At 49.0% G+C, this 26,135-nt stretch overlaps 12 protein-coding genes across 12 annotated transcripts; 8 read left to right on the top strand and 4 right to left on the bottom strand.

Moving 5' to 3' along the window:
• Positions 1 to 53: 53 nt before the first annotated feature.
• On the top strand, positions 54 to 4,700 carry N7481_000046 (putative clock controled protein (Ccg-8); the record flags this gene model as incomplete). The annotated part of the gene is made up of 5 exons (XM_057259265.1): positions 54 to 1,863; positions 2,560 to 2,791; positions 3,094 to 3,174; positions 3,262 to 3,993; positions 4,055 to 4,700. 5 exons carry the CDS (start codon positions 54 to 56, stop codon positions 4,698 to 4,700), a joined length of 3,501 nt encoding a protein of 1,166 aa, XP_057127097.1.
• A 426-nt stretch (positions 4,701 to 5,126) lies between these two features.
• On the bottom strand, positions 5,127 to 7,080 carry N7481_000045 (rhomboid protease PCP1; the record flags this gene model as incomplete). The annotated part of the gene is made up of 5 exons (XM_057259264.1): positions 5,127 to 5,415; positions 5,471 to 5,645; positions 5,700 to 6,033; positions 6,095 to 6,198; positions 6,258 to 7,080. 5 exons carry the CDS (start codon positions 7,078 to 7,080, stop codon positions 5,127 to 5,129), a joined length of 1,725 nt encoding a protein of 574 aa, XP_057127096.1.
• Positions 7,081 to 7,543: 463 nt separating this feature from the next.
• Positions 7,544 to 8,387, top strand: N7481_000044 (peroxiredoxin family protein; the record flags this gene model as incomplete). Its single annotated transcript, XM_057259263.1, has 5 exons — positions 7,544 to 7,593; positions 7,693 to 7,805; positions 7,878 to 8,041; positions 8,143 to 8,289; positions 8,352 to 8,387. The coding sequence occupies 5 exons, from the start codon at positions 7,544 to 7,546 to the stop codon at positions 8,385 to 8,387; spliced, it is 510 nt and encodes a 169-aa protein (XP_057127095.1).
• A 397-nt stretch (positions 8,388 to 8,784) lies between these two features.
• Positions 8,785 to 9,324, top strand: N7481_000043 (uncharacterized protein; the record flags this gene model as incomplete). The annotated part of the gene is made up of 1 exon (XM_057259262.1): positions 8,785 to 9,324. One exon carries the CDS (start codon positions 8,785 to 8,787, stop codon positions 9,322 to 9,324), a length of 540 nt encoding a protein of 179 aa, XP_057127094.1.
• A 1,021-nt stretch (positions 9,325 to 10,345) lies between these two features.
• Positions 10,346 to 11,266, top strand: N7481_000042 (tetratricopeptide repeat protein; the record flags this gene model as incomplete). Its single annotated transcript, XM_057259261.1, has 1 exon — positions 10,346 to 11,266. One exon carries the CDS (start codon positions 10,346 to 10,348, stop codon positions 11,264 to 11,266), a length of 921 nt encoding a protein of 306 aa, XP_057127093.1.
• A 377-nt stretch (positions 11,267 to 11,643) lies between these two features.
• On the bottom strand, positions 11,644 to 13,072 carry N7481_000041 (NAD(P)/FAD-dependent oxidoreductase; the record flags this gene model as incomplete). Its single annotated transcript, XM_057259260.1, has 3 exons — positions 11,644 to 11,908; positions 11,964 to 12,207; positions 12,265 to 13,072. 3 exons carry the CDS (start codon positions 13,070 to 13,072, stop codon positions 11,644 to 11,646), a joined length of 1,317 nt encoding a protein of 438 aa, XP_057127092.1.
• A 1,848-nt stretch (positions 13,073 to 14,920) lies between these two features.
• N7481_000040 (M28 family metallopeptidase) lies at positions 14,921 to 16,459 on the top strand (the record flags this gene model as incomplete). The annotated part of the gene is made up of 2 exons (XM_057259259.1): positions 14,921 to 14,992; positions 15,068 to 16,459. 2 exons carry the CDS (start codon positions 14,921 to 14,923, stop codon positions 16,457 to 16,459), a joined length of 1,464 nt encoding a protein of 487 aa, XP_057127091.1.
• Positions 16,460 to 16,680: 221 nt separating this feature from the next.
• On the bottom strand, positions 16,681 to 17,568 carry N7481_000039 (DUF1115 domain protein; the record flags this gene model as incomplete). The annotated part of the gene is made up of 1 exon (XM_057259258.1): positions 16,681 to 17,568. The coding sequence occupies one exon, from the start codon at positions 17,566 to 17,568 to the stop codon at positions 16,681 to 16,683; it is 888 nt and encodes a 295-aa protein (XP_057127090.1).
• Positions 17,569 to 18,095: 527 nt separating this feature from the next.
• On the bottom strand, positions 18,096 to 18,758 carry N7481_000038 (putative EF-hand calcium-binding domain protein; the record flags this gene model as incomplete). Its single annotated transcript, XM_057259257.1, has 1 exon — positions 18,096 to 18,758. One exon carries the CDS (start codon positions 18,756 to 18,758, stop codon positions 18,096 to 18,098), a length of 663 nt encoding a protein of 220 aa, XP_057127089.1.
• A 1,507-nt stretch (positions 18,759 to 20,265) lies between these two features.
• Positions 20,266 to 21,312, top strand: N7481_000037 (zinc-binding alcohol dehydrogenase family protein; the record flags this gene model as incomplete). The annotated part of the gene is made up of 1 exon (XM_057259256.1): positions 20,266 to 21,312. The coding sequence occupies one exon, from the start codon at positions 20,266 to 20,268 to the stop codon at positions 21,310 to 21,312; it is 1,047 nt and encodes a 348-aa protein (XP_057127088.1).
• A 558-nt stretch (positions 21,313 to 21,870) lies between these two features.
• N7481_000036 (putative short-chain dehydrogenase/oxidoreductase) lies at positions 21,871 to 22,802 on the top strand (the record flags this gene model as incomplete). The annotated part of the gene is made up of 4 exons (XM_057259255.1): positions 21,871 to 22,120; positions 22,208 to 22,316; positions 22,398 to 22,512; positions 22,572 to 22,802. Coding segments are annotated over 4 exons (705 nt in total), but the record flags the coding sequence as incomplete, so codon positions are not given.
• A 361-nt stretch (positions 22,803 to 23,163) lies between these two features.
• N7481_000035 (anoctamin family protein) lies at positions 23,164 to 25,671 on the top strand (the record flags this gene model as incomplete). Its single annotated transcript, XM_057259254.1, has 5 exons — positions 23,164 to 23,245; positions 23,312 to 23,465; positions 23,565 to 23,853; positions 23,918 to 24,349; positions 24,412 to 25,671. 5 exons carry the CDS (start codon positions 23,164 to 23,166, stop codon positions 25,669 to 25,671), a joined length of 2,217 nt encoding a protein of 738 aa, XP_057127086.1.
• Positions 25,672 to 26,135: the final 464 nt, after the last annotated feature.

The raw sequence follows: 26,135 nt of genomic DNA, 5'->3' as shown, positions 1-26,135 counted from the left end.
AGTGAGGCTTACTATCTACAAACTTCACAATCCATTCTATTCTTCATTTCATCATGGCCAGGCCCGAGAGATTTAGAAGAGAATGGCTCGATCTGGGTATGCAGGGTGGCACCTTAGCTGACAAGAATATCGTTCTAGACGTTCTGAGAGATATCAATGCCGAGATCATGCAACATAACATGAACATGAGAGCTACTAATACCCGCACGCTAATAAAGCAGAGAATCCAAGATGCACTTTCTAGAATGCCAGCTCCAATTCAGGATATGAATACTGATGCCGCTGTCGGTGGAATTACTAATTTGCTAAGAGCCTACCGAATTTGTTTGCACTCACAAGGAGGTACGCATCTCATGCCAGGACATCTCGGAAGAATAGCATTGGCGCCTCAAGCATTTCCCCTGCGTCTTACCGGGCCATTGCAAGGGGCACATAGTATCGAAACTATAGCTGGTCTTGGACCGTCAGAGTCACGCTCGGTCCTCAATGCAGCCCCCGGACCGGGGACTTTGGGAGCGATTGCACCGCCGCATGGATTTCAACCAGGAATACCCAGGCCATTACCCAAGGAACCTAGTATTCTACAGTCTTCGTGGCCGAAATCACCGGTGCTTGTAGCGATTGATGAGGCACTGGATAGGTCAGGACTGCTAAGAGAGTTCCAGCTAGAGACAACGTCCCAGCAACCAGATGCTGGGCCATTGATAGGATCACCTATTCTCGGTGTTCTGGTTCCAGGCGGAGATGAGACATCAGGACTGTTCGTAACTCCAGATCGAGAGGAGATGTTCGCACCGCCAGGGTCAAAGATGTTTGGAACGATACAACCACCGCCTAATTTCCAACCGACCTCTGCGCCGATAGAGGGAGGCCAAATCATGGAAACCTTCTCAATAAACTTGGAAACCATTTGGAACCCGCAATCAGTCAATCCTGACATATTGGAGGCACTGATGCTACAGCAGCGACCAGAGCACAAATGGGGACAGCTTTCACCTTTCTGGAGCGAAGCCTTGAGGCCATTGACAATGGAAGATGCACAAGGTTTAATTGATTCCTGGACCGAAGAGCAGGAAAGACGACTGGAACGCTTTGTCACGCATACAACCAGGATTCGGAATCATATTGTGAATAACCCGGACACTTATGATGGGATAATGGCCCTTGGGTTCCAGAATGAGAGGTATGAGATTGTGGCGGGGTGGAGAAGTTGGCTCAAAGATGCAAAGAAGTGGTATGTAATTGAATGGCACAAATTAAAATGGACCTTCGAGGACATCCAGGAGGATACTGAAGACGGACATTACAGACGAATCGTCTCCGAAGAGCAGCTAAAACAGCGAGCTAGGTTACAGAGACGGGAGGCGAAGCTGATCGGTAGGTCAGATTGGGTTGAGCACTTACATGATAACCTACCTTCGCGTGATACCTGGGCGCTCTTGTGTGAATGGAACGAAAATGGATTCGATTTCAGCAGTCCGCTCACTGTGTACAATATTTCGATGGATATTTTACGCGCCTCTGACTCTGCGCTGTTGTGTACTAACTACCTTGGCCAGATGCTTAGTGACTCGACTGACCCCCTTCAACTGAGCCCGAACGATATGTGGCTTAATACCGCGTACCTCAGTATCGAGAAGCTCCAGGAGTGCCTGAATACACAGGGTCATTTCCAACCAGGTCAAACGCTCTGGTGGAGCCCTAACGTCTTGGGAAGCAGCGATCTGTTGTTTCAAGATGGTCAGACACGGCTGGAGGATTCAAATACCTTCGTTATGGCAGTTTCAAATAGTTTAAGTGGGCCCTGGGCGAGCTTCGCGGGTTCTAGGCCAAAGGTGGGTCGTCATGGGCCTTTCGATGAAAGTACGTCCCCTCGTTGTACTATCATTGTTCAGGACTATCAACCGGGTGAGGGGCTGACAGAGAATGAGGAAAGTATGAGACAAGCTTTGTTGATGGAGGGTATGGATTTGACTGAGGGTTAAGGCGCATTTTGCTAACATGTTAAGAATGAATTTTAACCCCGAGTTATAAAATTTGAAACCTTTCCAGGAATATCAGTTAGTAGTAGTAGTAGTAGTAGATAAGACAAGCGACAATGTACCCTAATCCCATAATTCCGCTCGACTCTTTCGGGAATGAGATCCGGAGATAATGTAATAAAGTACCACTAGCGCCCGGCCTTGATCTACAGCCTCTATCGGTAGTGTTTCAAGGAAACCCTAACTTGACATTTCATAATAAATAATAAGTAGGAGCAGGCAGTTCCTTGCTCCTGAAGGTATCAAGTTAGTGAGCACCAATTGATCAGCGTCTACGTAATTCCGGATAATAACTCCGATTTGGAGAACCCTGATATCGGGGTCTCACACGGTCATATCGACAGAATCATATTGCTACTAGTATCGTTACGACAGGTACAGTCCCGATTCCACCACTTGAATAAACATACGGAGTAGTAAGATAAGATTAGGTGGTTGATGCGCAGACCGGGTGGTGGCCACGGCAGAGTATAGGCCGAGCATAGGCTAAATACAGCCGGAAGTCGTCCGCAATTAGCGCTGGGATTAGCGCTGGAGAAGAAGGAGGCCCCCACTTCACATGCCGGCAGTTGTACACAGCGATGCCTCAAAGGGGAAGGTGATTCCACCATTGCGACTGTGACTGGTGGTCGGGGCCGACTGGTTATTGGGGTCGACGCCGGACAGGAAGCTTCTCACAATTCGGAGTTTGTGGGTACGAGAACGAGTACTCGTATGGCAGTCGAGATTACAATTATTGAGAAAACGAAGTACGTACTATCCAAGATCATAAACAGAGTAGGAAAAACGATATGGCACATGCTGAATAACTCGTACTGGGTGCTGTGCTGGCATGGGCAATGAATGTGAGCATGAATGCACATCCCTGCTATACTGGGTATGCAGGATGTTCGACAGGGTGACGGAGAATCCCTCAGTCGAAAGTACTCCGTACTCGTCCAGAGTACTCAGAGTACTCACCGAGTACTCCACTCGATAGATACTGTACATCCATAGACAGAAAGTGAAGCATCGGCAAGGTTTGTTGGGAACGCATGTGATGCTCGATTAGTCAACCACTTTTTCACGTGCAACTCGGCTTCACCTTCTTCGCCGTCCTTCACATTCGCCTTCGCCGTCGCCTTCACTCAACGTGAGTGGCTACATTGACTCTGACACATCCTGCGTATTCGTTTGTCGGCATTTCTACTCCGGCCCTCCACTCCGATTTTCAAACTAGCCGCTACGATCTTCATCCCCATCCCCCAACCCGAAGCCTCACCCTAAGCCTGGCGCCCACGTATATCCTTCCATCTCCACCCCAGCATGCCCCCGCCGTGATGGACCTTGAAAAGCAGCCCTCCGAGGATCGCGATCGGTCTCACCGAGCTACCAGCGTACTGTCCATGGACGACCTCGAGGCTGCCCAAGCCCTAGAAGGCCTTCGCGCCGATTTTGGTCACTCTCACCATTCCCCCAGAGCTCCACGACAACCTCTTCCCGCATCTCCCGACCCTCCATCAGCAGAGCCGCTTCTTTCCCTCCTCACTTCCTCTCATCCCCTCATCTCCTCCGCCATCAACGGCTCCGTATCGGCCTACACCTCCTCCAAGTCCTATTCCGCCCGATTCAAGTCCAGCGCCGAGTTTATCGAGCGCAATATCGGTTCTCCCGTCGCAAATACCGTTGGGACCGTTGGCCGAAAGACTGGCGTCGAAAGTGGTTTGCGCTGGGCGCTCCAACGACGGGATTCTGGCACCGAGTCTAAACATACTAGCAAGCGGCGCAAAGTGAATGGGGAGGCCGTACCGACAACCATGGATATAGAAAAAGGACTAGATGAAGTGGCTATTCAGTCGCGGACGCGAAGCTCTTCTGATATCTCCATGGCTGATACCCTTCCACCTTACGATGAGATGAAATCCCCCCCACTACGAAGAGAAGCCTGGACGACAGAACCCCACCTGGCAGAGTCGGCTGGTCATATCGACTTCTGGCCTGGGTGTGGCAATGAGTGAGGAATCTCTCCGCAGCTTGCAGTATTGTTTGACATGGCTTCGCTGGGCGAATGGCCGACTTGGTCGCTCTATCGTCGCTCTCCAGAATGCGATGACCGAGTGGGAGGCTCATAAGGCGAGATTGAAGGAGGAGGCTGAGGCTGGCCATGCCAATAGTCCCGAGAACACTTCCCTTCTCAAGCAGCGCATCCAGGCCGTCAGGGAAGACGTTCTTTCCACCCTCAAGCAAGTTGTCGATGTCGTCTCCAAGTATGCCGGAGGCGCATTGCCCGAGAATGCGCGCCACCTCGTCCGACGACACTTGACCTCTCTGCCTCACCGATTCCAGATGGCTAGCACATCGCAGCCCCCCGCCGACTCTCCCGCCGCCTCGTCCGAGGCCACTGTTGGTGCTCATCGTATTTTGGTATTGGCAAATGAAGGACTTGATATTCTAGGCCAGGTCAGTGGTGTGGTCAACGACACCCTCGTCAGTGCTGAGCACTGGTGTGATCGTCTTGGACGGAAACGCCCCGAGCACAAATCCGCACCGGATGTGGAAAACCAGAGCCAAGCTCCCACCCCAAATTCTCAACAATATGGGATGGACATTAAGCAGCCCATAATCACCGAGGCTGTTTCCCAAGATGATGTACCGATCAGCGGAACCGAGAAGGCATAAAGACTTCTCCGAAAGCGTTGTCTTTCTTTACATGTTTCATTTTATTTTCTTGATATTAGGCCTGTGATGTGTCTTTATGATTGATATCCACTACTTGTTCCTCACTCTTTCTAGCCCCGGAAAATCGCAATCAATCTGGATGTTTTCGAAGAGTCAGAGGGCCTGAGTATCAACTCGAATTGTAAAGCAGGACGTATCCAAGTTGCCGCACGCAGCGATGTAATACTCCAATCTGGCCGGTTCTAATAGTACCGCTGGTGAAACAACCCGGCGCGGTCAGGGTATGAAGATTTTCAATGCAGTGTATTGTTACATATCCTCTGGGATCTTAAGATGTATGGAGGCGGCCCGCCAAAAACTGACCAACCAACAACCACACATGCAAGGCGCTAATAAATACTGTACACAATGGACTGATATCTGCTCTCAGCGGCTCAGGTTCTTCAGCCACCTTGAATCACGAGCTCTCTGTGCCCGCTCAGCCCTACGCTTTTGGCCGAGGGTCCAACCACAGCCGGCGCCAGCGAGGTATCCGCCCAAATGAGCAGCGTGGTCCATTTTGGTGAGCCGAGAGAGAGGCCAAACCGTCAAGAAACGGGCAGGCGCTACCATGCTGAGGACTTCGGTTCCGATCAGACATGCCAGTAAGATCCAACCCTGAGTGTAGATGTTCTCTCGAAGATCGTGGGGGAGGATCCACATGGTTATTTTGTCACTGGTCGATATGTTAGTATAGGCCGAACAGGATATTGGGGACCGCGAGAACATACTCATAGTGATACAGACACCACGCGGCAACAATGCCGCTAGTGGCAGCACTCGCGCCAAGGGAGGTGAGGCCCAAAGTGCCGAGCAGAACATTGCGAGACAGCGATACCAAGGAGCCAACAACACCTGAGCCGAAGTAAATGGCCAAAAAGTTGCCTCGGCCGAGCTCATCATGGACTGAGATACAGTTAGCAATGTGGAGTAGTAGTCATGGCGGAAGAACTCGCATACCTCTAGTGCCCATAAGGCCCAGAACCATCATGTTAGTGGCGAGATGCCTCCATGTTTGATGGCTGAAGGTGCTGCCAAGCATGCTCGGCGCGCTTGGATAGAAAGGAACAATGACAAAGTAGCGGTTGAGAAGTCTCCATGAAGGTGGGATGAACTTCCATAATAATGTGATCGCTACATTGGCGCCAATGATAGCTCCGACAGTTGCAGCAGCAGGGGGGACGGTGGGCCAAAGGCGATCCTTGCGCGCAGGGGACTCATAGTTCTGAGCGAAGTAGTAGCATAGACCAAGTGCGAAGAGAGTGAAGAGACCAGGTGCGAGAAGACGTTGGGTCTATGAAGAAGCAATTTCGCTGTCAGTACTAGATCTCCAGTGACCATAATAGAATCCTTACAGTAGTTAAATCGACGGCATCTGGTGATTCATGGGTTCCAGCAATGTGATGTTTTTGAATCCAAGCCAGATAGGGCCTTTCATTAGGGTCCGCACGAGGACGAGCTGTGACGGGGGTTAACCATGGTGTGGTTGACATAGGTAGATGGAAACATCATACGCACCCTCTGTTAGAGCAGCCTCTTGGTACTGCTGCAAGGCCGTGTCCCCTTTGAATTGACGGCGCAAACGCTCCTGCTCCTCGTTCTCTCCCTGAAGCCATTCCTGGCGTTTACGTTCCTTCTCCGCCAGCAATCGCTTTTCATTCATCTCACGTGCCTCCTTGAGTACACTTTTGCCATAGATCGAATTCTCCTCGCCTAGCTCATTCTCGTAGGACCCACTCTGCGGCTTGTAGAGACCAAGCTCCTCGGCGCGGCGAACGAGCTTCTCTTCTGCTTGCCGTTCCTCCTTTTCAATGCGGGCGAGGATGGCGGCATCCTCGTTCATCGGATGGTTCTCGCGGAGCCATTGGAGGGCGCTGTCTAGTTGGGATTGGTTGACGGCGCGGACAATGTCGGCGGGGAGGTCCAAGTCCAAGGTTCCATCCTGGCGTTGAGTTTGCAGGGCACCAAGAGCCTTGTTTCCCAGCTTCACGGAAATTCCCGGGCCAAAGATCCAGTTAATCTCGGCTTCGGTCAGAATGCGGCCCCCCGGCAGACCTCCGGACTTTTTTTGCGGTTGTTTTGCAGCAGCGGCGGTTCTCTTTGACCGAGTGAAGATGGGTGTGATAGGGAAAGGAGAGGTGGAAGCGGGGATCTGTCGATATTGAGGTCGCGACGAGGGACTGAACGAGCTCAATGGACGGTGGAAGGAGGAGGTAGATCGAGGGAAGGTTGCGATGCGGAGATGGCGAAAGGCTGCCTGTGAGTTTTGGGGGGAAAAAGCATTGGATGGACGGAGGCCCGAGCAGGGGATCCGCCATGCGACCGGAATCGCATAGCTCATTTTGAGCGATCGGTGGTGGAGGAGGAGGATTGCAGGTGGGAGTGTCTGTTGTCAAGGCATTGATGGATGAGGACCTTTGCGGTTGAAGCTGCGGAGGATCACCTGACTGTCACGGATCTACACTTTTTACTTTATAGCGTAGGCCCTCTTCTATAATAATCCATACTAGAATGTAATATACATGATAGAAAATAATCTAGTTCAGTCTTTCACATATGTCCAGACTAGATCTACCATCTACATTCATCATTGCGTACTCGTAGTTGGTACAGAAATGACCATCGGCGGACTCCGCCAGTATTGCTGGTAGAGGGTAATGGTAATGGTAATACGGTAATCAATGCGGGGCATCAGGGTACTCTCCTCCTTCCACTACTCCTCCTCCTCTCCTTCTTCTTTTCTCTTCTCTTTTTCGCTTCTCTTCCTCTACAATCCAATCCCTTCCTACTCCCAATCATACACAATGACTACTCTCAAGGCTGGTGACGCTTTCCCCGGTGACGTGGTGTTCAAGTAAGCTCGAGTTCGGATCTAAAGAGTCTAGCATCGGAGCTCCATACAGGAACTCTCCGTGCTATTCCATTCCAATGCCCATGCTAATGACTGTTGCAGGTATATCCCATGGACCGAGGAAAGTGATGATATCACTTCCTGTGGCATTCCCATCAACTACAATGCATCCAAGGAGTGGGCCAACAAGAAGGTCGTTCTATTCTCCGTGCCCGGTATGCTCTGAATACGACACAAAACCCAGCTCTAAGTGTTTCGCAACTAATACAATCAATCAATCAACCAAGGCGCCTTTACCCCCACCTGCTCCGTCAACCACATGCCGGGCTACATCCAGAACCTGCCCAAGCTCCGCGAGAAGGGAGTCGACATTGTCGCCGTGCTCGCCTTCAACGATCCCTTTGTCATGAGCGCCTGGGGCAAGGCTAACCAAGTCCAGAACAACGAGATTGTGAGTATTAATTGTTATCACTACACTCCCTACAATTCCGGCTCTTTGTCTACCTCTCCTCCCATTTCTTCGATCTATACTGACTCTAGCTCCTTGCACAGCTCTTCCTGTCGGACCCCGATGCCAAGTTCTCCAAGAGCATTGGTTGGGCCGACAATGCTTCCGGTCGCACCGGTCGCTACGCCATTGTTGTTGACCACGGAAAGGTCCGATATGCCGATATTGAGACCGAGAAGGGTGCTGTCAAGGTACGTCACCCAACTCAACTCTGCCTCTACTACCCAGGATGGACTGCTAACCTGGATCCCAGAAATCGAGTGCCGACACCGTTCTGGCGTCACTGTAAAAGTGCGGTGAAAATCAGTACGAATATTTAATTCCAGAATCCAATCTGTCCAATAGAATTCAGACCGAATTGCGTGCTGTCACCTTGCAGCCGAGGTACACCGCATGGTGTAGGTACTGCAGCGTAGTGTAAGAATCGAGTAGCCACCGGCATACGGAATGATTAATGGATCAAACCCATAGTATACTTAGTATACTATATGAATACTACATACAAACTACAAACTGTAGATATTCACCACTTTTGCACTTTGCATGCGCGGGTCAGCTGACTTTCTCCGCCTCCGCATTTTGTCGTCGCGGGGAATCGGAATCTCCCCTTGCTTCTCCTCCCACCTCCTCCAATTCGATTCTCCCCCCTCCGATCCTCGTCGATCTTTCCAATCTCGCCCGCCGCAATGCGCCCGGCCTTTCACCACCTCTTTCTCCTCCTCTGTCTCCTATCCCCCGTACTCGCAGTCGGCCCATCCTGTCTCAAAGTCGTCACCGCACTCGTCGGCCGACCGAGCCACATCTTCACCAAATTCCAGACCGAGATTTGTGACCGAGGATGCCAGCCTACAATCCCTCATTGGGACCTTTGGACTCGCAATAACTCCTTTGTTCCCGCCGTCCAAAGCCTCATGAAGCGCATGAATGTCCCTCACCAAGAGGAGGCTCTGCTGAAAATGGGCGACGACGTGGCCGTCATCATCAAGCGTCGCTGTGAACCGCTGCTGCATGGCCGCCATATTTGCTCCGATCCCAACACCCTGGCCGACTTTGGAAATTGCTTCAAACGCAACTTCCTGCAGGCGTCGATCAAACACCTTCCGGTCCTGCTACCCATGGCGTCGGAGCAGGCTTGCCGTGAGCAGCACAAGTTTCTCCAACAAGATGAGCTCTGGGAAGAAACCATCCCCCCAGAATATGCGGGATTATGCCAGTGTTTGCGATAAACTTAGCCCCCCTGAGCATGAGGAATTATGATAGAATCTCTGATTTACTTTTGCATGTATATGCGCTGTGCTCCACACGATCATTCTTATAGATACCCACCTATAGCCTAATCATTATTTATGCATATATGCTAATACCATGCGTACCAACGCGCAAATTTCCCCAAATGTGCACCTATCTACTGCCTTCTCGATCTCCTGAGTTTTCTGGGCCGGGCCGAGGCCAGAGTGAAACGGGGGCTAACAACCAACGAGTAAGAAACACGAAGGGGAAGATAATCTCTCTCCGATCTATCACAAAGGTGACTTTTGAATAAGCTGACAATGAATCTTCGGTATCAAACAGAAAGACGTAACAATAAAGATTGTTTCTCTCTGATCCTCTTTATCCTTTCACAGTACAAAGAGTTTGAGATGTGGGTTTGTTCGAAACAAAGGGTTGGGCTGTCAGATGAATACTAGTACTACATGACCAGTGAGAACTCGGAGACCATTAAATGATTCTGATATGATAGTACTAGTCCTAGTATATATACCAGGTAATACTACCTAGGAAGACACTAATAAAAGAAGCAGAATCGTTCAGGCTTGTATCCGTCCACAGAGAGTCCACCTGGTTTCTGGTTACTTGAGTAGCTGCCCACACATCCCAGTCGACCCACGAACTTGAATATGACGACCGAGCGCAGGACATCGGAAACCATGCATACCACTGGTACTAGTACTAGTACATCATACGCTAACCAAACTGTCGAAAGCGAGGTTGCCGTTCATCTCGAGACCCCCCCAGCTAACAATCACTGATGATGGTCTGTCCAGCACCATCTCGCTTTCAAGTCTGAAGGAAGAACTCTACGGTATCCACAGAGATACCAAGGCGCTGTTCGAGGAACATATGCAACTTGCATCGATCCCGTTCCCGGCGCAAGATTTGGATAAATTGAGGACTAATTCGGACCTTTCATGGTCATTTGTTTTTATCATCGAACATTTACAACACTATCACTACGGAAGAGCAAGAATGGAAATCTGGCGTGCTATGACCCTTGCTCACACGGTTGGTGATAAGCACAGCATTGCGAGGTGTCACTACTGGCTCGGTCGAATTTCCCTCCAACGAGGAAGATTTAACAAGGCTTATGCTTACTTTGATAAGGCGAAGCCAGATCTCAATGGTCGAGTGTCGTCCGAAGGAGAGACTGTGGACTTCTATCTAATGGTTTGCACTCCAGGTATGAGCACCCAGTATAGAACTCAACTGCTGCGCGAATACAGCCAGTCTGTGACGAAAAGGTATCTCCATCAGGAAGACGAAGAAACTTCAAGCAGCCCTTTCAACCGTCGACACCAGAATCCGCGAAAGCGCAAGCGCGAGCTGCACGATATCAAAATCGCGCTTCGTCCAGCCGACCTTCCTAGCTCACATCATAGGCGCTCACTAAACCGATCAATGGTCCAACATCGTTCGCCAGCACGCAAGGTAGTTTGGATCTTACCTAACACTGACGACCTTGAAATAAATCGAAATCAAGAGCTAGATCTGTCGAACATTTCTGGTGAGAAGACCATACCTGTGATCGAGAGCAGAGAAACACCCACAAGTACGACCCAAATGAATTTCCCTATACTTGCAGCAGGACGGAGGCACTTCACATTCCGTTGTTACCTTATCGGACTATCGGGATCCAGAGCGCGTCATAGTATGAATATATTCTCTCGGCAGCCTGGTGGGCCAGCCTTGTCGATTGAAGAGGGACAGAAGCTGCAAGCTGCCATGAAAACGCAAAAAATAACCATGGCGTATCTTGAGCGCGAGAGAGAATTCCTGTCCGGAAGGGCCACTCTTGTCACCCTGCAAAAGGCTCCGCCTGCCCATTATAGAACGGACTCGGATTCAATGAGTTGGGGGACTGATGTCGAGATTGTTGTGGAAGTGGAGTAAGCCTTGGGGTTCGCCTTCCAATTGATTGTCACCCAATCATCCGGGTTCTATATATAAGTTTGTCTCAAAGAATGAATCGTTGAATTACTATACTGTACTAGTGTCAAAAATCTCTCCGGTAGATATCCCTAAAGATACTATGACCTCGTAGGAATTCCCGAATAAATCATTCACTTCTGACAGTGTAGATACCTAAACGATCATTGTGAATTGAATGTATAAAGAAACATTCAGGACATCTGGGGAAGAATAACTTTGGAATGGGAAAATGTCGTGATAGTAGGGATTTCATTAAACCAAACATGCGCTAATTAAACCACGCTCGCCCGTGCAGCAACTATATACGATGGATCACACTGAAATGTGAAAATGATCTTCTAGAGCTTCGCTGCGGGCTGCAACAGATGCTTCATCTCGGCGTTCGGATATTCAACGTTTTGCGAAGAATCAGGACGCTGTCTATCCCAAGCCCACTTCTCTACCAATTCGGACTCCAGCTCACCCTCGATCATCTGTGTGATGTACTTTCCAAGTACAGGGAAAAACTTATACCCATGAAATGAGCCGCACGTCGCGACATAAAGACCCTTGGAAGCGGAGTGGGGTGAAATGATGAAATCGGAAGAAGTGGTGAAAGCATCCCTATTAAAATTAGAATCCATTCACTATGATTGGGGGGGATTAATAGTGTACACACCAGCAGATTCGGTGCTTCGTCATATTCCAATCCGCACTCTTAGGTCCATACCACAAGTTTCGAGATTCGACAATATCCTGCTTCAAAGGTCCGGGCACCTTCCACTGGTTGTAATCGTGTGTGGGTGGAGGGGACGAAATGTGTCGACCTGGCAGGACTTCTCGAGTGTTTGTGAAGATCTTCGATCCCCACCATTTCATCTCTCCATCTTTGGTCGGTGGAATGCTGCCAATAAAAGGCTTGCCTGTGATCATATCAGAAACTCCTATTCAACGACTATAGGTCATTGTATAGTACTTACCCTCAGCTGGTGTATATCCTTGGAAACCAACCGGCATATCCTTGTACTTCGTATATTGCTCCTCATTCAGCTGTGCCATTCCTGTCGTTATACCAGCGGCCAGGATTCGCTCTCCGGCTCGTAGACCTGCATTTCCGCTCTTCGCAGCACTCCACTCCAGTAATGTGGGCGTGAATGCTCCCGCAGCCACAATGACCTTTGTAGCAGACACCACCTCCCCGGATTTCGTCTTGACACCAGTGCAAGAGCCGCGACCATCGAATTCCAAGGTCGCAACGTCGGCCGTGATGTACTTGACACCCAATTCTATACACCGTTTGGTGATTGCTCGGAGTGAATCACCAGCAGCCGCCCAGCCACTGGCTCTGTTCACCAAAACCTCCTTCACGCCGGTGTAATCAGCATTGTCGAAAACCCCGCCGTAGAGCTTTCGAGCCTCGGCGACTGGGAGAGCAATTATATCGTCATTGCGTCCCAGCTCTTTATGGATGTTGATGACATTTTGTGCATAGTCACTGCGACATGTCCAATAGACACCTGTCTGGTGGAAAAATGGCTGCCAAAGAGGGTCCGATTTGAAAATTTCCTGAGCCTCGAGGGCTAGTCTGCAGTAGATTTTGTCATCATAGTCCGCGCGAACTACCTTGTTCCAATCCCATGATGCAGCCACGCGTGACTCTGCGTCGTACGCATCTCGGTCAATTAAAGTCACACTGGCGTTGGGATATTTCTGGATGAGATGGTAGGCGGTCGACACGCCGAAGACGCCGGCGCCGACAATCAGATAGGAGGGATTGCTCGAATTCATGGTTGTGCAGGTAGGTATGAACTAGTATATAACTCCAATGTGTCACGGTCTTTTGTAGTATGTATACGGGCCGGACGGGCCGTGGTGAGCTGGCGAGAAACAAGACCTTCCTCCGACGACTTGTACTGAAAGTGATACGGGCCGGACGGACCGTATGGTGTGAGACGACCTAGCGACCAACCGGACTACCTCCGATAAATTGTCTTTCCAGTCTCTCGGGAGAGAGAGCGAGTGGCCAACTTATCTATTCGACCAAAATGATTCCCACCGATTTAATCAGGTCCAGGTCTGATTAGAATGCTTGAAAGAGGTCTTCAATTCCGCCGCATCGGGCTGGTTCCCGCGCCGGGCCGATCACGTGGAGAAGCTTTAGATCGGACAATTTGGTATGGCAATTTTTGGAATTTCAAACTAAAATTGGGGATTCTGAGGGGAAGCTTCCAGCCCCAGGGAGACCTGATTGATTGGACGGTGGTGGGTTAACCCTAATCGCCACTCCAAAGGGACCCCCGCAGGTGGGGGAGCTTCACTCATTCCCCGCGCATGCCCGGGCCGGCTCATGGCTGTCCCGGCCGTGCGACAAGCAGTGATAAGTATTCATAATCACTCCAGTCGCAAACGATAATTGCCCATTATAAGAGTAGACGGTGATCAACTGTGAGGCCATAGTCCGGGTGATTCAGATTCAGATACAAACCCAATTTTCATAAATCATAATTCTTCAAGACATCGCCAAGACACGCTGTCGAATTCAGCATCTGGAAACTAGCCAAGCGGACCATACGTAGACCCATCTACCTCGAGGAATTAGATAGAGTAGCCATCTGATTTTATTTTTGAATTCAGTAAGCATCGACCGAGGACAAAGTGACACGAAACAATCGGATTATAAACACTCGGGAATACAAGATGAACAGGAAGGAATTTTTAGAATGGGTAATAAAAGCCAAGGAAATGCAAGAGAGCCTGAGGTGAATTCTGAACCTCACATTTAAATTATTCATTGAAAAACCATTTGTCAACAACTTGACTTGAAATGCTATTTATGATTCTGGTTTGGACTCCGATCAGCCTAGGGTAAATAGGTTTTGAAAATAACTTATACTAGTAGTAAGTATCCACGAGGTTATTTAATTTCCATGTCTTGATTCTCGCAAGGTCCTCTACTAGCAGTGTGGCCAAGAGTCGAGTCAAGGACATTTGAAATGAGCTTCAAGTTGGAATTTGCCAGCTTTTTTGTTTTTGCGGTAAGCCTTTCATGCCCTTTCTTTGTCAAAGTCAAAGTTGTCGGGGGCCCCCGATCTTGATGATTGGGCCTTATCTTACTGTACCAAGCCAATCCTAATTGACCATCTGCCAAAAAATGCTTCAAATAACCAGTAATAAGCTGCTTCTTCTGTCCCCCGCCCTTGCATATGGCAATACAGCCACTCCCCCTGTTTCCCCTTTTTTAGATGGAAATCTGGCCATCTGAAGGAAGATTAAGCGTTTCTTTGTTTACAGACATAGTCTTGATTTCCAATTACCAGCGACTCCTCCCCCAACCACTCACTTATTTGGTCTCTGAATCTGTTGTACCCTTCTCCCTTGGCACTGTAACCTCAGCGTTTGCAATGCCAAGTGCCGTCGGGTTTCCGCCTGCATTCTGGCTTCTCAACACTCTCCCCTTCCAATAAGTTGTTTACCCCCTCTGCCAAGTACAGCCACTTTCTTGGCTCGCTCGCGGGGTCTATGCCAATCATGCACCATTGCTCTTTATCATCGCGTGCTTCATTTCTTCCAAAATGTATATAAACCCAGCTCAGCCTTCCTTCTGCCAAAAGCCACCATTATAATAAAGCGCCAAACATGAAGTTGCTTTTATTGATCTCTCATTTGACTTTGGCCCTGGCCGGTCGGTCTAAGCCCCTTGTTTCGCCAGTACGTTTCATATATATGCTACGATCTTCTCCATAACCTTGGAATACATTCCAGATATACTGACTCGTGAACTAGGATAAATTGTCTTCTTTGGTTCACTTGGACGACCTTTTGAAGGGTTCACAGCAGCTTGAGGACTTCGCTTACGCGTACCCAGAGCGCAACCGCGTTTTTGGTAGTGCAGCCCATAATGATACGGTCGATTTCCTGTATCGCGAGCTGAAGAAAACTGGCTATTACAATGTCTGGAAACAGCCACAGGTGCACACATGGACTACTGCGGAGTCATCGCTGACTTTCAATGGTGATACCATTGAGGCGACCACAATGACATACAGTCCTAGTGTTGATGTAACTGCAGAGATAGCCATCGTCTCAAACCTCGGATGCACTGCATCAGATTATCCAAGTGACGTGGCTGGCAAGATTGCCTTTGTCAAACGTGGTGAATGTACTTTTGCTGAAAAGTCGATTCTGGCAGGCACCGCTGATGCAGCCGCGGTCGTTGTCTATAACAATGCTGAGGGTTCTCTAAGTGGAACTTTGGGTGGTGTGTCTAGCGACTATGCTGCGATTGCCGGCATCTCACAGGCCGACGGTGCTACTATTCTTAGCGCTGCAGAGGAGGGTGCCGTTACTTTGTCTCTCGAGATTGACAGCAGAGTTGAAAACCGCACCACTTTCAATGTCATTGCTGAGACCAAGGGCGGTGATCACAACAATGTCGTATCTCTTGGTGGCCATACCGACTCTGTCGAAGCTGGCCCAGGAATCAATGACGATGGCTCTGGAATTATCAGCAACCTTGTTGTCGCAAAAGCCCTGACAAGATTCTCGGTCAAGAATGCCGTCAGATTCCTTTTCTGGACCGCAGAAGAGTTCGGCCTGTTGGGAAGTGAATACTACACCTCCCACTTGGACTCCAGTGAATTGGCTAAGATCAGGCTTTATCTCAACTTTGATATGATCGCTTCACCCAACTACGCGCTCATGATCTACGATGGAGATGGAGATGCATTCAACCAAACTGGCCCGGCAGGCTCCGCCCAGATCGAGGCATTGTTCGAGAACTACTTCAAGTCCAAAAAGTTGCCTTACATTCCAACGGCGTTTGATGGCCGATCTGATTATGACGGCTTTATATCTCGTGGAATCCCCGCAGGTGGTCTTTTCACCGGTGCCGAAGGTTTGAAAACTGCCGAAGAAGCCAAATTGTTTGGAGGCCAAGCAAATGTGTCATACGATGAGAATTACCACGCTGCTGGGGACGACTATACCAACCTCAACAAAAAGGCATTCCTGATCAACTCCAAGGCTACGGCTTTTGCCGTCGCGACATATGCCAACGACCTTTCATCCATTCCTGTGCATAATGGTACAGTTACCAAGCAAAACACGAAGAGAGCACCCCGTACCCATGCACACACCAAGAACACGGGCTGCTTCCATTCTCTAGTTGAGCAGTGAAAGTGTACAATGGATTCCGCATACTATCAAACGTCAAATTAAATACAAAGAATATATCGTATATCTCTGATATCAATCCACATACTAAGGTAGACTCGCCTAATAGGCCCGACGGTAGTCCACTAGTGTAGCCTCGGTAAGCTTGGAACAGCATGATATACTGTCACTGGGCAATATGCACTCATTACCACTACCAGTAATATTTCCATCAATTTTAGAGGCTAAAATATGACCTTTTCGAAGGCCTCTTGTAATCCTTTTGATCCTAACCATGCCTCCAGGGCTTGCATATCACCTCGATTCGCTCTCTGGCCACCCCGCTCACCAAGCGAGTCTGTAATCTCCTCCATTCCAGAAAATACCCTTTGAACACCCTCTGTCTCACGAAATCTCTCACTGACCTTCTTTTGGTGACTAGGGATATCTCCCCAGGAATGAGTCTTGATAAAGCTCATATATGAATCGATATGTGTCGATGAACCCTCAAGGCATAGGACGCCTGGCTTCCCTGCTAGCACAAACCCAGTCAATGAATATCCCGGTGCAAGATTCACCATGTCATCTCTCTTCTTTCGCGTTGACAGAGACGGAAAGTAAAACCAGACTCTGACGATTGGGCCACTAGATTTCGTATTGGAACTTGCATTTTCCAAAGCAGTCGCTTGGGTTTGCTTATTCGCAAGGAAGTCGTTGATTTGTGTTTGAATATAGTCAAACGCCTCTAACGCATCTCCCTGTGGAATGGAGGCTGCAACACCAGAGACTTCTGCTTTGGACATCCAGTCCGGTTGTCGAAGTGAAAAGCTGGCTAGCGGTGGTTGATCAATGGTATCGGGATTTTCGCAGTGTAGAGGGACAGACATGTTGACCTGGATGGTTTTCTCCCCATCCAAAATTGGTAAACGGACCGTGAGAAACAGACTGGAAGGAACCTTTGGTGCATTTGTAGGGTTCTGGCACCAGTCACGAAGTTTTTCAATGCATTCGGTTGTGGATTCAGGGATCTCCATCTCTCCCGGCGAGGGGAACATCGAGGCCAGGAGATCGATTGTTGATAGTTGTGAGTCCATCATGTCCGGAGGTAGGACGGAAAGCCCTTGTGGAGCCATTTTTCTGGAAAAATTTGGATAGCAAACTTGCATATGTCTAGTAAAAAGCAATTTGCAGCCTTTGAGGATTCCGAGAACTGTGCGTTGGATTTCCCAAGCCTTGACTGCTCGAACTGCCCAGCAGTTCGATGAGGGTATCGGGATTTGGCAAGACTCGAATCGAAACAGAGATCTTGTATTTTGATGTGGCAATGGCTCTTACGCCTGCAACTTGTCATCTGCTATCCACATGGCTAAATGTTTCCATTTGAAAATCCCCGACGATTTGCGGCGCGCAAATAAGTGCGCTTATGTCAGCTTGTCAAAAATGCGAGAATAAACGCAGAGAAGACACTTCAGATATACTAAGTAATTCGAAATGGCAGTCATTAAGATTTTCAAAAATGCCGCAAATCATCTTCTATCTAACTATCTCATTCACCGCAGCGTCGTCCTCATATAAGATACGCCTAGTACCTATGTTTTCCAATATCTGCTTTTCTTCCCGCTCTATGGAAAACCCCGAAATAGACAATACAAAGACCCCTCTAGGCATCGATCGAGGCAAGAGCCCATTCCGTTAGCTCTGCAATCGAAGAACTAACTCCAGTTGTGCGAGGGATTTCATGACCACCACCGTGGTTGTAAGTTCGTCGCTTGTCGGGATTGCATACGCTCGATAGATGCACACCAGCGGCATACCTTGGATCTTTCGAGCCATAGATATGTACTGTGGGAATATCCACACAGTATGGACTTTGGATTTCGTTGCGCAGTTCATCCTCCGAGAGGCCTCCAGCGATACCTGTCCAACGATTCACTCCTTGTGCTAAGACAGCTGACACGCCGGCCTGTTTTTCTAATGCTGTTCGTGATGCCGAGTCACGCTCATGAGCCTCCGCAGAGATGTGAAATCCTAGATCTTGAAGCATATTCATGGAAACTCCGCCGCAGACAAAAATGGCACTCTTGAATGGAGGTGGGAGATGCGGTGTTTCTTCCTGGTGCAAGAGCAAAGCACTTGATCCGAGAACACATCCCTGCGAGAACATGAGGGCAGCATCATAAGGGCCATTCCTTGCGATGTACTCGTTCAACCACAAACACGCAGCACGAACTGATTCAACGTCGCCAGAATCCCACCACGCGTAGTAAGGGGGGTTCGTAGAAAAGATCAACCCCGGCAGCCGGGTCACTTTTGAATGGGCCATCCAGGAAATCAAATTCGATATGTTTATCAGACAGCCGGGCCCGGAATGAGGCTGAGTGTGGTCATGTTAGTCTTAAGTAACTGCTGTGTCCATCGGAATGCAGGGTGTAATCAATGTACCTGTTTGGGAGCGGAAAATCGCACCACTCGTTCCTTTCCCGTGAAGGCAAAGGACTTTCATCGCTGATCAAGGGAAGTGAGGAGGTTTCCTGGGATCTTCAGGTGGTCGGTGAAAAGGCTAAGAGGAGGAGCAAGGGAGTGATGGCGGGGGGGTGATGAGAAAATAATAAGCACGAGGTGATCCCGGTCGTACTGGTACTAATTCCCGATTGAACCCCTGCATCCCTGCGGTCGCACCTTGGAGGGGGACGCTAGTCACTCCAGTGTTAGTTAACTAGTTTGTGGCTGAATCAAACCCCTACAGCAACTGCACCATCTCCCATATCCATATCCAGAGCACCGATTTTTATCAACATTCAAGTCCATTCTGCCCACCCATATGTTACGCGTAGACCGCCACTTGACGAAGATGGAAAAGGTGGGGGGGTGTTTGTTTTGTTGTTTTTGTTATCCATGGCCATCGCGGGGTTCGCCCTTGCTTGCATGATGCTGGAATTTGCACCCAAAAAAGCAAGATGCAGTCAAAACTGATGTCGAGGTATTCCCGATCAACTCAGTAATTGGCCACTCTTCTTAGAAGGGATGTGAGTTGCAGGATGGTATAAAATTAGTAGGCAATGGTTTTTGACAGAGCACCAGAGACCGGTCGCGTTCCAAGGTTTATAAGATCGAATTAAAGTCACAGACCACCGCGCAGTCTACAATACTACGCAACGGACAGATATTAGTAATGTTCTATCAAACACGATCTCTAGAAGACAGATCAACTGGCCGTCGTTTTGATTATCTCCACACGGTCCTCGGCTAGCAAAAATTTATTTGCCCGCCGGCGGGATATTCTTCCGAATTGACTCCAATGATTAACTATTTTTCGAGTGTAGGCAAGACAACACCGCAATTCTGACTTCCCGAGGTCCATTCTCGAGCATTATCAATCAATTTAAAATCACCCCGGATCCCCGCCGCATTTTCACACAGAGATTGACACTGCGAAGAGGGAGAAATGTGAATAATTTATCTTAGAGGCGACACAATTCCGAAAAAACCATGATGTCAGGCGGCCAGCCATCCCATGATCTAGTCTGGTTCGCAGATAATTAGTATTAAGTCAGCTCTGACATAGTACAACCCCTCAATTGATACTAGATACTAGTACATTGACACCACTACTAACCACCACTACCACCAGCGATCCCTGGCAGGGTTTATGGGGCGCCCATGGAATCCACCATTCTCTATTCGTCATCATTCTACCTAATATCTCCACGAAACAGGGGGATCTGTAATCTTTTCGATACATAAATGGAGGACCCTGCCGACGAACTCATCTTCCAAAACACGTTTTTTTTTCTTGTCCCACACATTGTGCTAGGTACTAGAATCCCAATATGTCCACCCAAAAGGCCGTCATCATCACTCAACCCAAGACCGATGGTTTGGTCTCGGATCGGCCAATCCCCACTCTCCGCGATGACTATATCCTTGTGAAGAATGTGGCAGTTGGTCTTAACCCCACTGATTGGAAGCATGTGGCGTATCTTGCTCCCCCTGGAGTCCTTGTGGGATGTGATTATGCGGGTGTTGTGGAGGCCGTTGGGAAGGATGTCAAGAAGCCATTCAAAAAAGGAGACCGTATCTGTGGATTTGCCCATGGCTGTAACTCTGTCGAGCCTGAGGACGGAACTTTTGCAGAGTACATTGTGGTTAAGGGAGACTTGCAAATGAAAATCCCCGACCATTTTAGCTTCCAAGAAGCCGCTACTCTGGGTGTTGGCATCGGTGCCGTGGGACAGGGCCTCTACCAAAGTCTCAAGCTCCAGCTTCCCTCGGAGCCCGTTAAGGATGCTACGCCTATCCTGATTTATGGAGGTTCAAGCGCCACCGGTACTCTCGCTATCCAGTTCGCGAAGCTCTCTGGATATACCGTGATCACAACCTGCTCTCAAAGAAATTTTGACCTCGTCCGTTCTCTCGGTGCTGATGCGGTCTATGACTACAAGGATCCCCAGTCGGCCGCCGAGATCCGCAAATATACTAACGACAACCTGAAACTCGTGTTTGACTGCATTTCTCTCGAGTCCAGTGCTGCATTCTGTGACAATGCCATTTCTACCACTGGCGGTGAGTACAGCGCTCTCTTGAGCGTCAAGATTGCACGTCCGAACGTCAATGACCGCTTTACTCTTGTCTATACCATTATTGGTGAAGCATTCAAATTTGGCGATATCCCCTACCCGGCAAAGCCAGAGGACAAAGCCCATAGCGAGAAGTTCATCGATGTTGCTCAGCATCTGCTTCAGGAGGGCAAGATCAAGGTTCACCCTCCCAAGGTCGGCAAGAATGGCTTGAAGGGTGTCCTCGAGGGACTACAGTTACTGAAGACTGACCAAGTCCGTGGCGAAAAGCTTGTCTATAATGTTTCCGAGACTCCTTGATCTGAAAAGGCTCATGTTTCCATATAATATCTCGGAATGGGTTCTGCAATGCAAACTACTTTATAAATCTTAGAAATGCGGACAGTGATTCTCTATCTTCTTTACTGGATTGTAGCATTTGCACCAAGTTCTAGAAAATTCGTGCTGCGAAAATATTGCAACTCGGTAGACAGAATCTTCAAGATTTGGAGAAAAGAGTAGACCCTTCCTACTGCCCCCACTGTTTGTGCCAAGTAGAAAAATCTCTAAAATCCGGCAAATTTCCAATACTGATTCATAGCATGGCCTTGCATTCCGAATCCGGTTTAAACTCCACCGGTGGCGGCCTCGGCTTTCGCGGAAGCCTTCGATTCCCACAGCTACCAAGATATCAGGCAAAGCTCCATTCAAATCGGATTAGGCTTAGTCCCCGCAGCTGCAATTAAGTTGAAGACCCTTGATGACAATTCAGGCGATTATGGCAAAACTTTTCTAGGTTCTCTAATTATTTGTATATAAAGCAGTACGAGTATGAATATGGTCATTGTAGAAATCACCAAAATCTAGAAACTCGCAGAGCTCGAGATCTTCCCAGCACTAAATTCTTCATCTTTCGCAAAGCTTGGCAGCATTTCATTTCCTTATCAGAAAGTCCTGCTCATCGGTGCCACCAACGGTATTGGGAGGCACTGGCCACGAGGCTTGGCGAGAACGGCACCAAAGTCGTCATTCCTGGGCGACGCAAGGAAAATTTGGATAAATTTGTTGAGAAACATGGCGAAGACATGGTCTTCTGCCAAGCCTTTGGATGTCATGAATATTCGGCCAAGTAAGTTGAAGAAAGCGGGTCCTACTTTGTCCGATGAATTGGCATCTAATCATTGAAATAAGCAGATTGCACAATATACTTCCGAAGTGGTTGTTGAGCACCCTGATGTGGACTGTATTTTTGTCAACTCTGGCATCCAGCGTGCTTTCAACTTTTCCAGCCCCGATATGGTCGACATGGACGTTTTTGACCAGGAGTTGACAACCAACTAACTATATATCGGCCGTGCGACTTGCTAAAGCGTTCATTCCTCATCTTCAACAATAATCTAAAAAAGCCGCTCTGATCTTCACAACCTCTCAAATTGCCTTGGTCCAGATGATGCGCTGCCCAAACTATGGTGCCTCATAGGCCGCTTTGCATCATTTTATCCTCGCCCTCCGTACCAAATTGTCTGAAGGACCGGGGGATGTCCAAGTGATCGAAATCTACCCCCCCCCCCGCTGTTCAGACTGAGCTCCACGATGCGAAGCACCAGCCGGATCTGAAGAGTGGCCGTCTTATCGGTATGCCTCTTCAGCAATTTACCGAAGAGGTATGGGAGAAGTTGGATGCGCGGGAAGATCAGATTCTGGTTGGCTCGTCTAAGGATATTTTCAATGCATTTGAGATCAAGCGTCAGGGGCTGTATCAGCAGATGACCGAGATGCTATCTGGATTGTTGAAGCAATTTTTGCGTTAATCTGTCAAGCATGGCAGACTTCTATACTAATATAGATCAGGTACTAACTTAACTAACTAGTACGCATAGTATGTAAGTAGACAGCGACTCGGAATCATAAAAATAAATTAAAAATAAAATCATAACGATAAAGGAAGATCACCACCATCCCTTCCACACTCAAATGTATCAAAATATCATAAAACCGGCTCTGTTTTCCTAACTCTGATGTATGTGGCAGTGCTGCTCAGCTGGTTTCCCCGCCAAGCTTCGGCGATGACGTCGGCCATTTTAGCTTGGCCAACTTCAACTTCAGCTTCAACTTTCTTTTTCTTCTTCTCTTCCACTCCAGCACAACTCCCAATTCTCTCTTCCTCCCACAATGGCCACCAACTCAGAGGCAAATGCCCTGGGCTACAACCTCCAGGTGGACTATGTGGTTTGTTATAGTTTTGCCAATGTCGGTGAGTGCCGAGCTTAGGGGCTGGGCTGGGTTAGCACTTCTTGACCGCTGGCTAATGTCTCGGCAGGCCGATCGCAAGCTGTGCAACAGCTAGAAAAGCTCCTTCGGGCGCTCTCTGATGCTGGTTTGCAGACGGAGATCCGCCAAGGCGATGAATCATCCTTGCTGATATTCGTGCGCGCCTCCAAGAAGCGACTGAGGAGGGCTGTCTACCGGTCGCGGTAAGTTCCCTCAAATCCCCCCCATTTCTTCTCCCTGTGCATGTTCTTGCATGCAGTCAATCATTCAATTCAAGCTAACCCTTCACCCATCACCTCTAGAGTCCGCGATTGGCTCTATGGCATTCGTAATGCCGAGCCCGAACCGGCCAGTGCGATCGAACCCCAAACCGAAGCCGAGCGACTTCGCGTGATAAGCCAGATGATTACTCTTCCCACCGAGGAAGGGGGCGCTGGAATTACTCCCAGCCATGGCGAATGGGAGAAGGTGACCGCTGTTTTCCCTCTACACGACATCGAAACAAACAAAAAGTGGATGAAGGAATGGAGCAAAAAGACCTTCCTTTCTGATGATGATCTTGATCAAATCCGCAACAAGTTCGGAGAAAGCGTTTGTTTCCACCGATTTCTGCCAGCTGGAAATTATCCCACTGATTGATTATACTTTACATTAGGTCGGCTTCTACTTCTCCTTCTTGCAATCCTACTTCCGGTTTCTCGCCTTCCCCGCCATCTTCGGCTTCTCATGCTGGTTTTTCCTGGGTGGTTATTCAATTGTCTACACCATCGTCAACAGCCTGTGGTGCATTATATTCGTGGAGTACTGGAAGCGTCAAGAACAGGATTTGAGCTGCCGATGGCAGACCAAGGGTGTTTCAGCGGTGCGGACTAACCGACGTGAGTTCAAGCCCGAAAAGGAGGTACGCGACGATAGCACCGGTGAAATGCGAGGTGTCTTCTCTGCAACGAAACGCATGCAGCGGCAATTACTCCAGATTCCATTTGCTCTACTTGCCGCAATCGCTCTTGGTGTTATCATCGCGACTTGCTTTGCGATTGAGATCTTTATCTCGGAACTGTATAGTGGCCCGTTGAAAACGTACCTGGTATGTCCGGCACTCCCCAGCTGCTCCCCTCGTACTTTGTGGTCTGACACTCACATTCCAAGATCTTTATTCCTACCATCCTGGTGTCGGCCCTTGTCCCTACCATGAGTGCAGTTTTGATGTCCATCGCCACCAAGCTTAATGATTACGAGAACCATGAGACCAACGACGGTTACGATGCGGCACTCACCCAGAAAGTCTTCGTCATAAATTTCATCACTTCCTACCTCCCGGTCTTCTTGACAGCCTTCGTCTACGTTCCCTTTGCTAGTCGCATTGTGCCCTACCTTGACGTTTTCCGTCTGACTGTCCGCCCGTTCGTGTCCAAAGAACACGCATCTGCAAAACGGTCGCACTTCCAAATTGATCCCGCCCGTCTCAGGAATCAGGTTATCTACTTCACCGTTACTGCGCAGATCGTTGGGTTCGCTATGGAAAACATTGTGCCATATGTCAAGCAGGGTGCATTCCGAAAATACAAAGCCTTCAACAAGAAGCGCAACGGTAGACCGGGCCAGAATGGCGACAAGGAGTCTCCCGAAAGAAAGCCGATTATTGCCTACGATGATCCGATCGAAGAAAAGGAGTTCCTAGCTCGCGTTCGGAACGAGGTTGAGTTATCTGAGTACGAAGTCACGGATGACTTGCGTGAGATGTGTATTCAGTTTGGATACTTGGCACTATTCTCGCCCGTCTGGCCTTTGGTCCCGGTGTCCTTCTTTGTCAACAACTGGGTTGAGCTGCGCTCCGACTTTTTCAAGATCTGCATGGAATTCCGCCGCCCAACACCACTGCGAGCAGATACCATCGGCCCTTGGCTGGATACTCTGGGCTTCCTATCATGGGTTGGCAGCATTACGAGTGCATCATTGATATACATGTTTAGTGGCAACTCGCAGCATGGACCTAATGGCGAGCCAACCGACATTGCGGGCTGGGCGCTTTTACTCACCATCTTTTTCTCGGAGCATCTGTACCTTCTCCTCCGATATGCCGTCGAAACCGCTATGGCCAGGCTAGAGCCTCCATTCTCACGCAAGGAACGAGCTGAGCGATATCTGGTGCGCAAGAGATACTTGGACTCGACGCTCCGTGCTGATGCGGAGGATGACCATGATGAAGGCGATACTGTAACTATCTCAGGTCCTCCCGGGATCTCGCGTCACAGTCTTGAAGACGATGCTCGCCGGTCATCTTCGCATGACACCGACCCCGCCGAGCGATTCTGGATGCGTCAGCGAGGCTGGGAGGAGTCTGTTCAGATCGGGGCGGGAATCATTGAAGGCCAGCCTGATGATGGAGATGGAAAGAAAGAACAGTAACTAAACGTGTCTAACTACGTAGCCATTGTTTCGATTCTAGCGGTTGGTTTTCTTGTGAATATTAATTAGCCTCGTGACGTTTAGTAACTTACTAAATTAGTAGAGCCACATGGCCTAGAGTTTTGAACCAGTGTATTCAGCCACTAACTAGAGGAAAGTCAGAGAAGACTGTTTGCAATCTAGCTCACCTTATACTTTGAGTTGTAGATAAGTTGTAGTTAGAAACACATCATAAACAAGGCATCAAATTACACAAGATGTTAATGCCTCAGGCAGAGTATGCTCTTCTCCGCCCGCATATTTGTTCGGCAGAGCTTCCAGGCGGTGTGACTGATCTTTGCGGGGTGCGGCGAGTCTTCCTTCTCGTCACATCTTCAACTGTTACTGCTCTTTCACAAGCTGACCATCACAGTATGGATAGCATGCCATAGTGAACAGGTCCCCCCCTCAGTCGATTGGATCTT

The sequence above is a fragment of the Penicillium waksmanii genome (assembly GCF_028829765.1).
Source record: "Penicillium waksmanii strain IBT 27052 chromosome Unknown utg000001l:1.0-4852451.0:1.0-4856178.0, whole genome shotgun sequence".
NCBI lineage: Eukaryota > Fungi > Ascomycota > Eurotiomycetes > Eurotiales > Aspergillaceae > Penicillium > Penicillium waksmanii.
The sequence above is the reverse complement of the archived record's forward strand: the minus strand, read 5'-3'. Positions and strand labels throughout refer to the sequence as shown.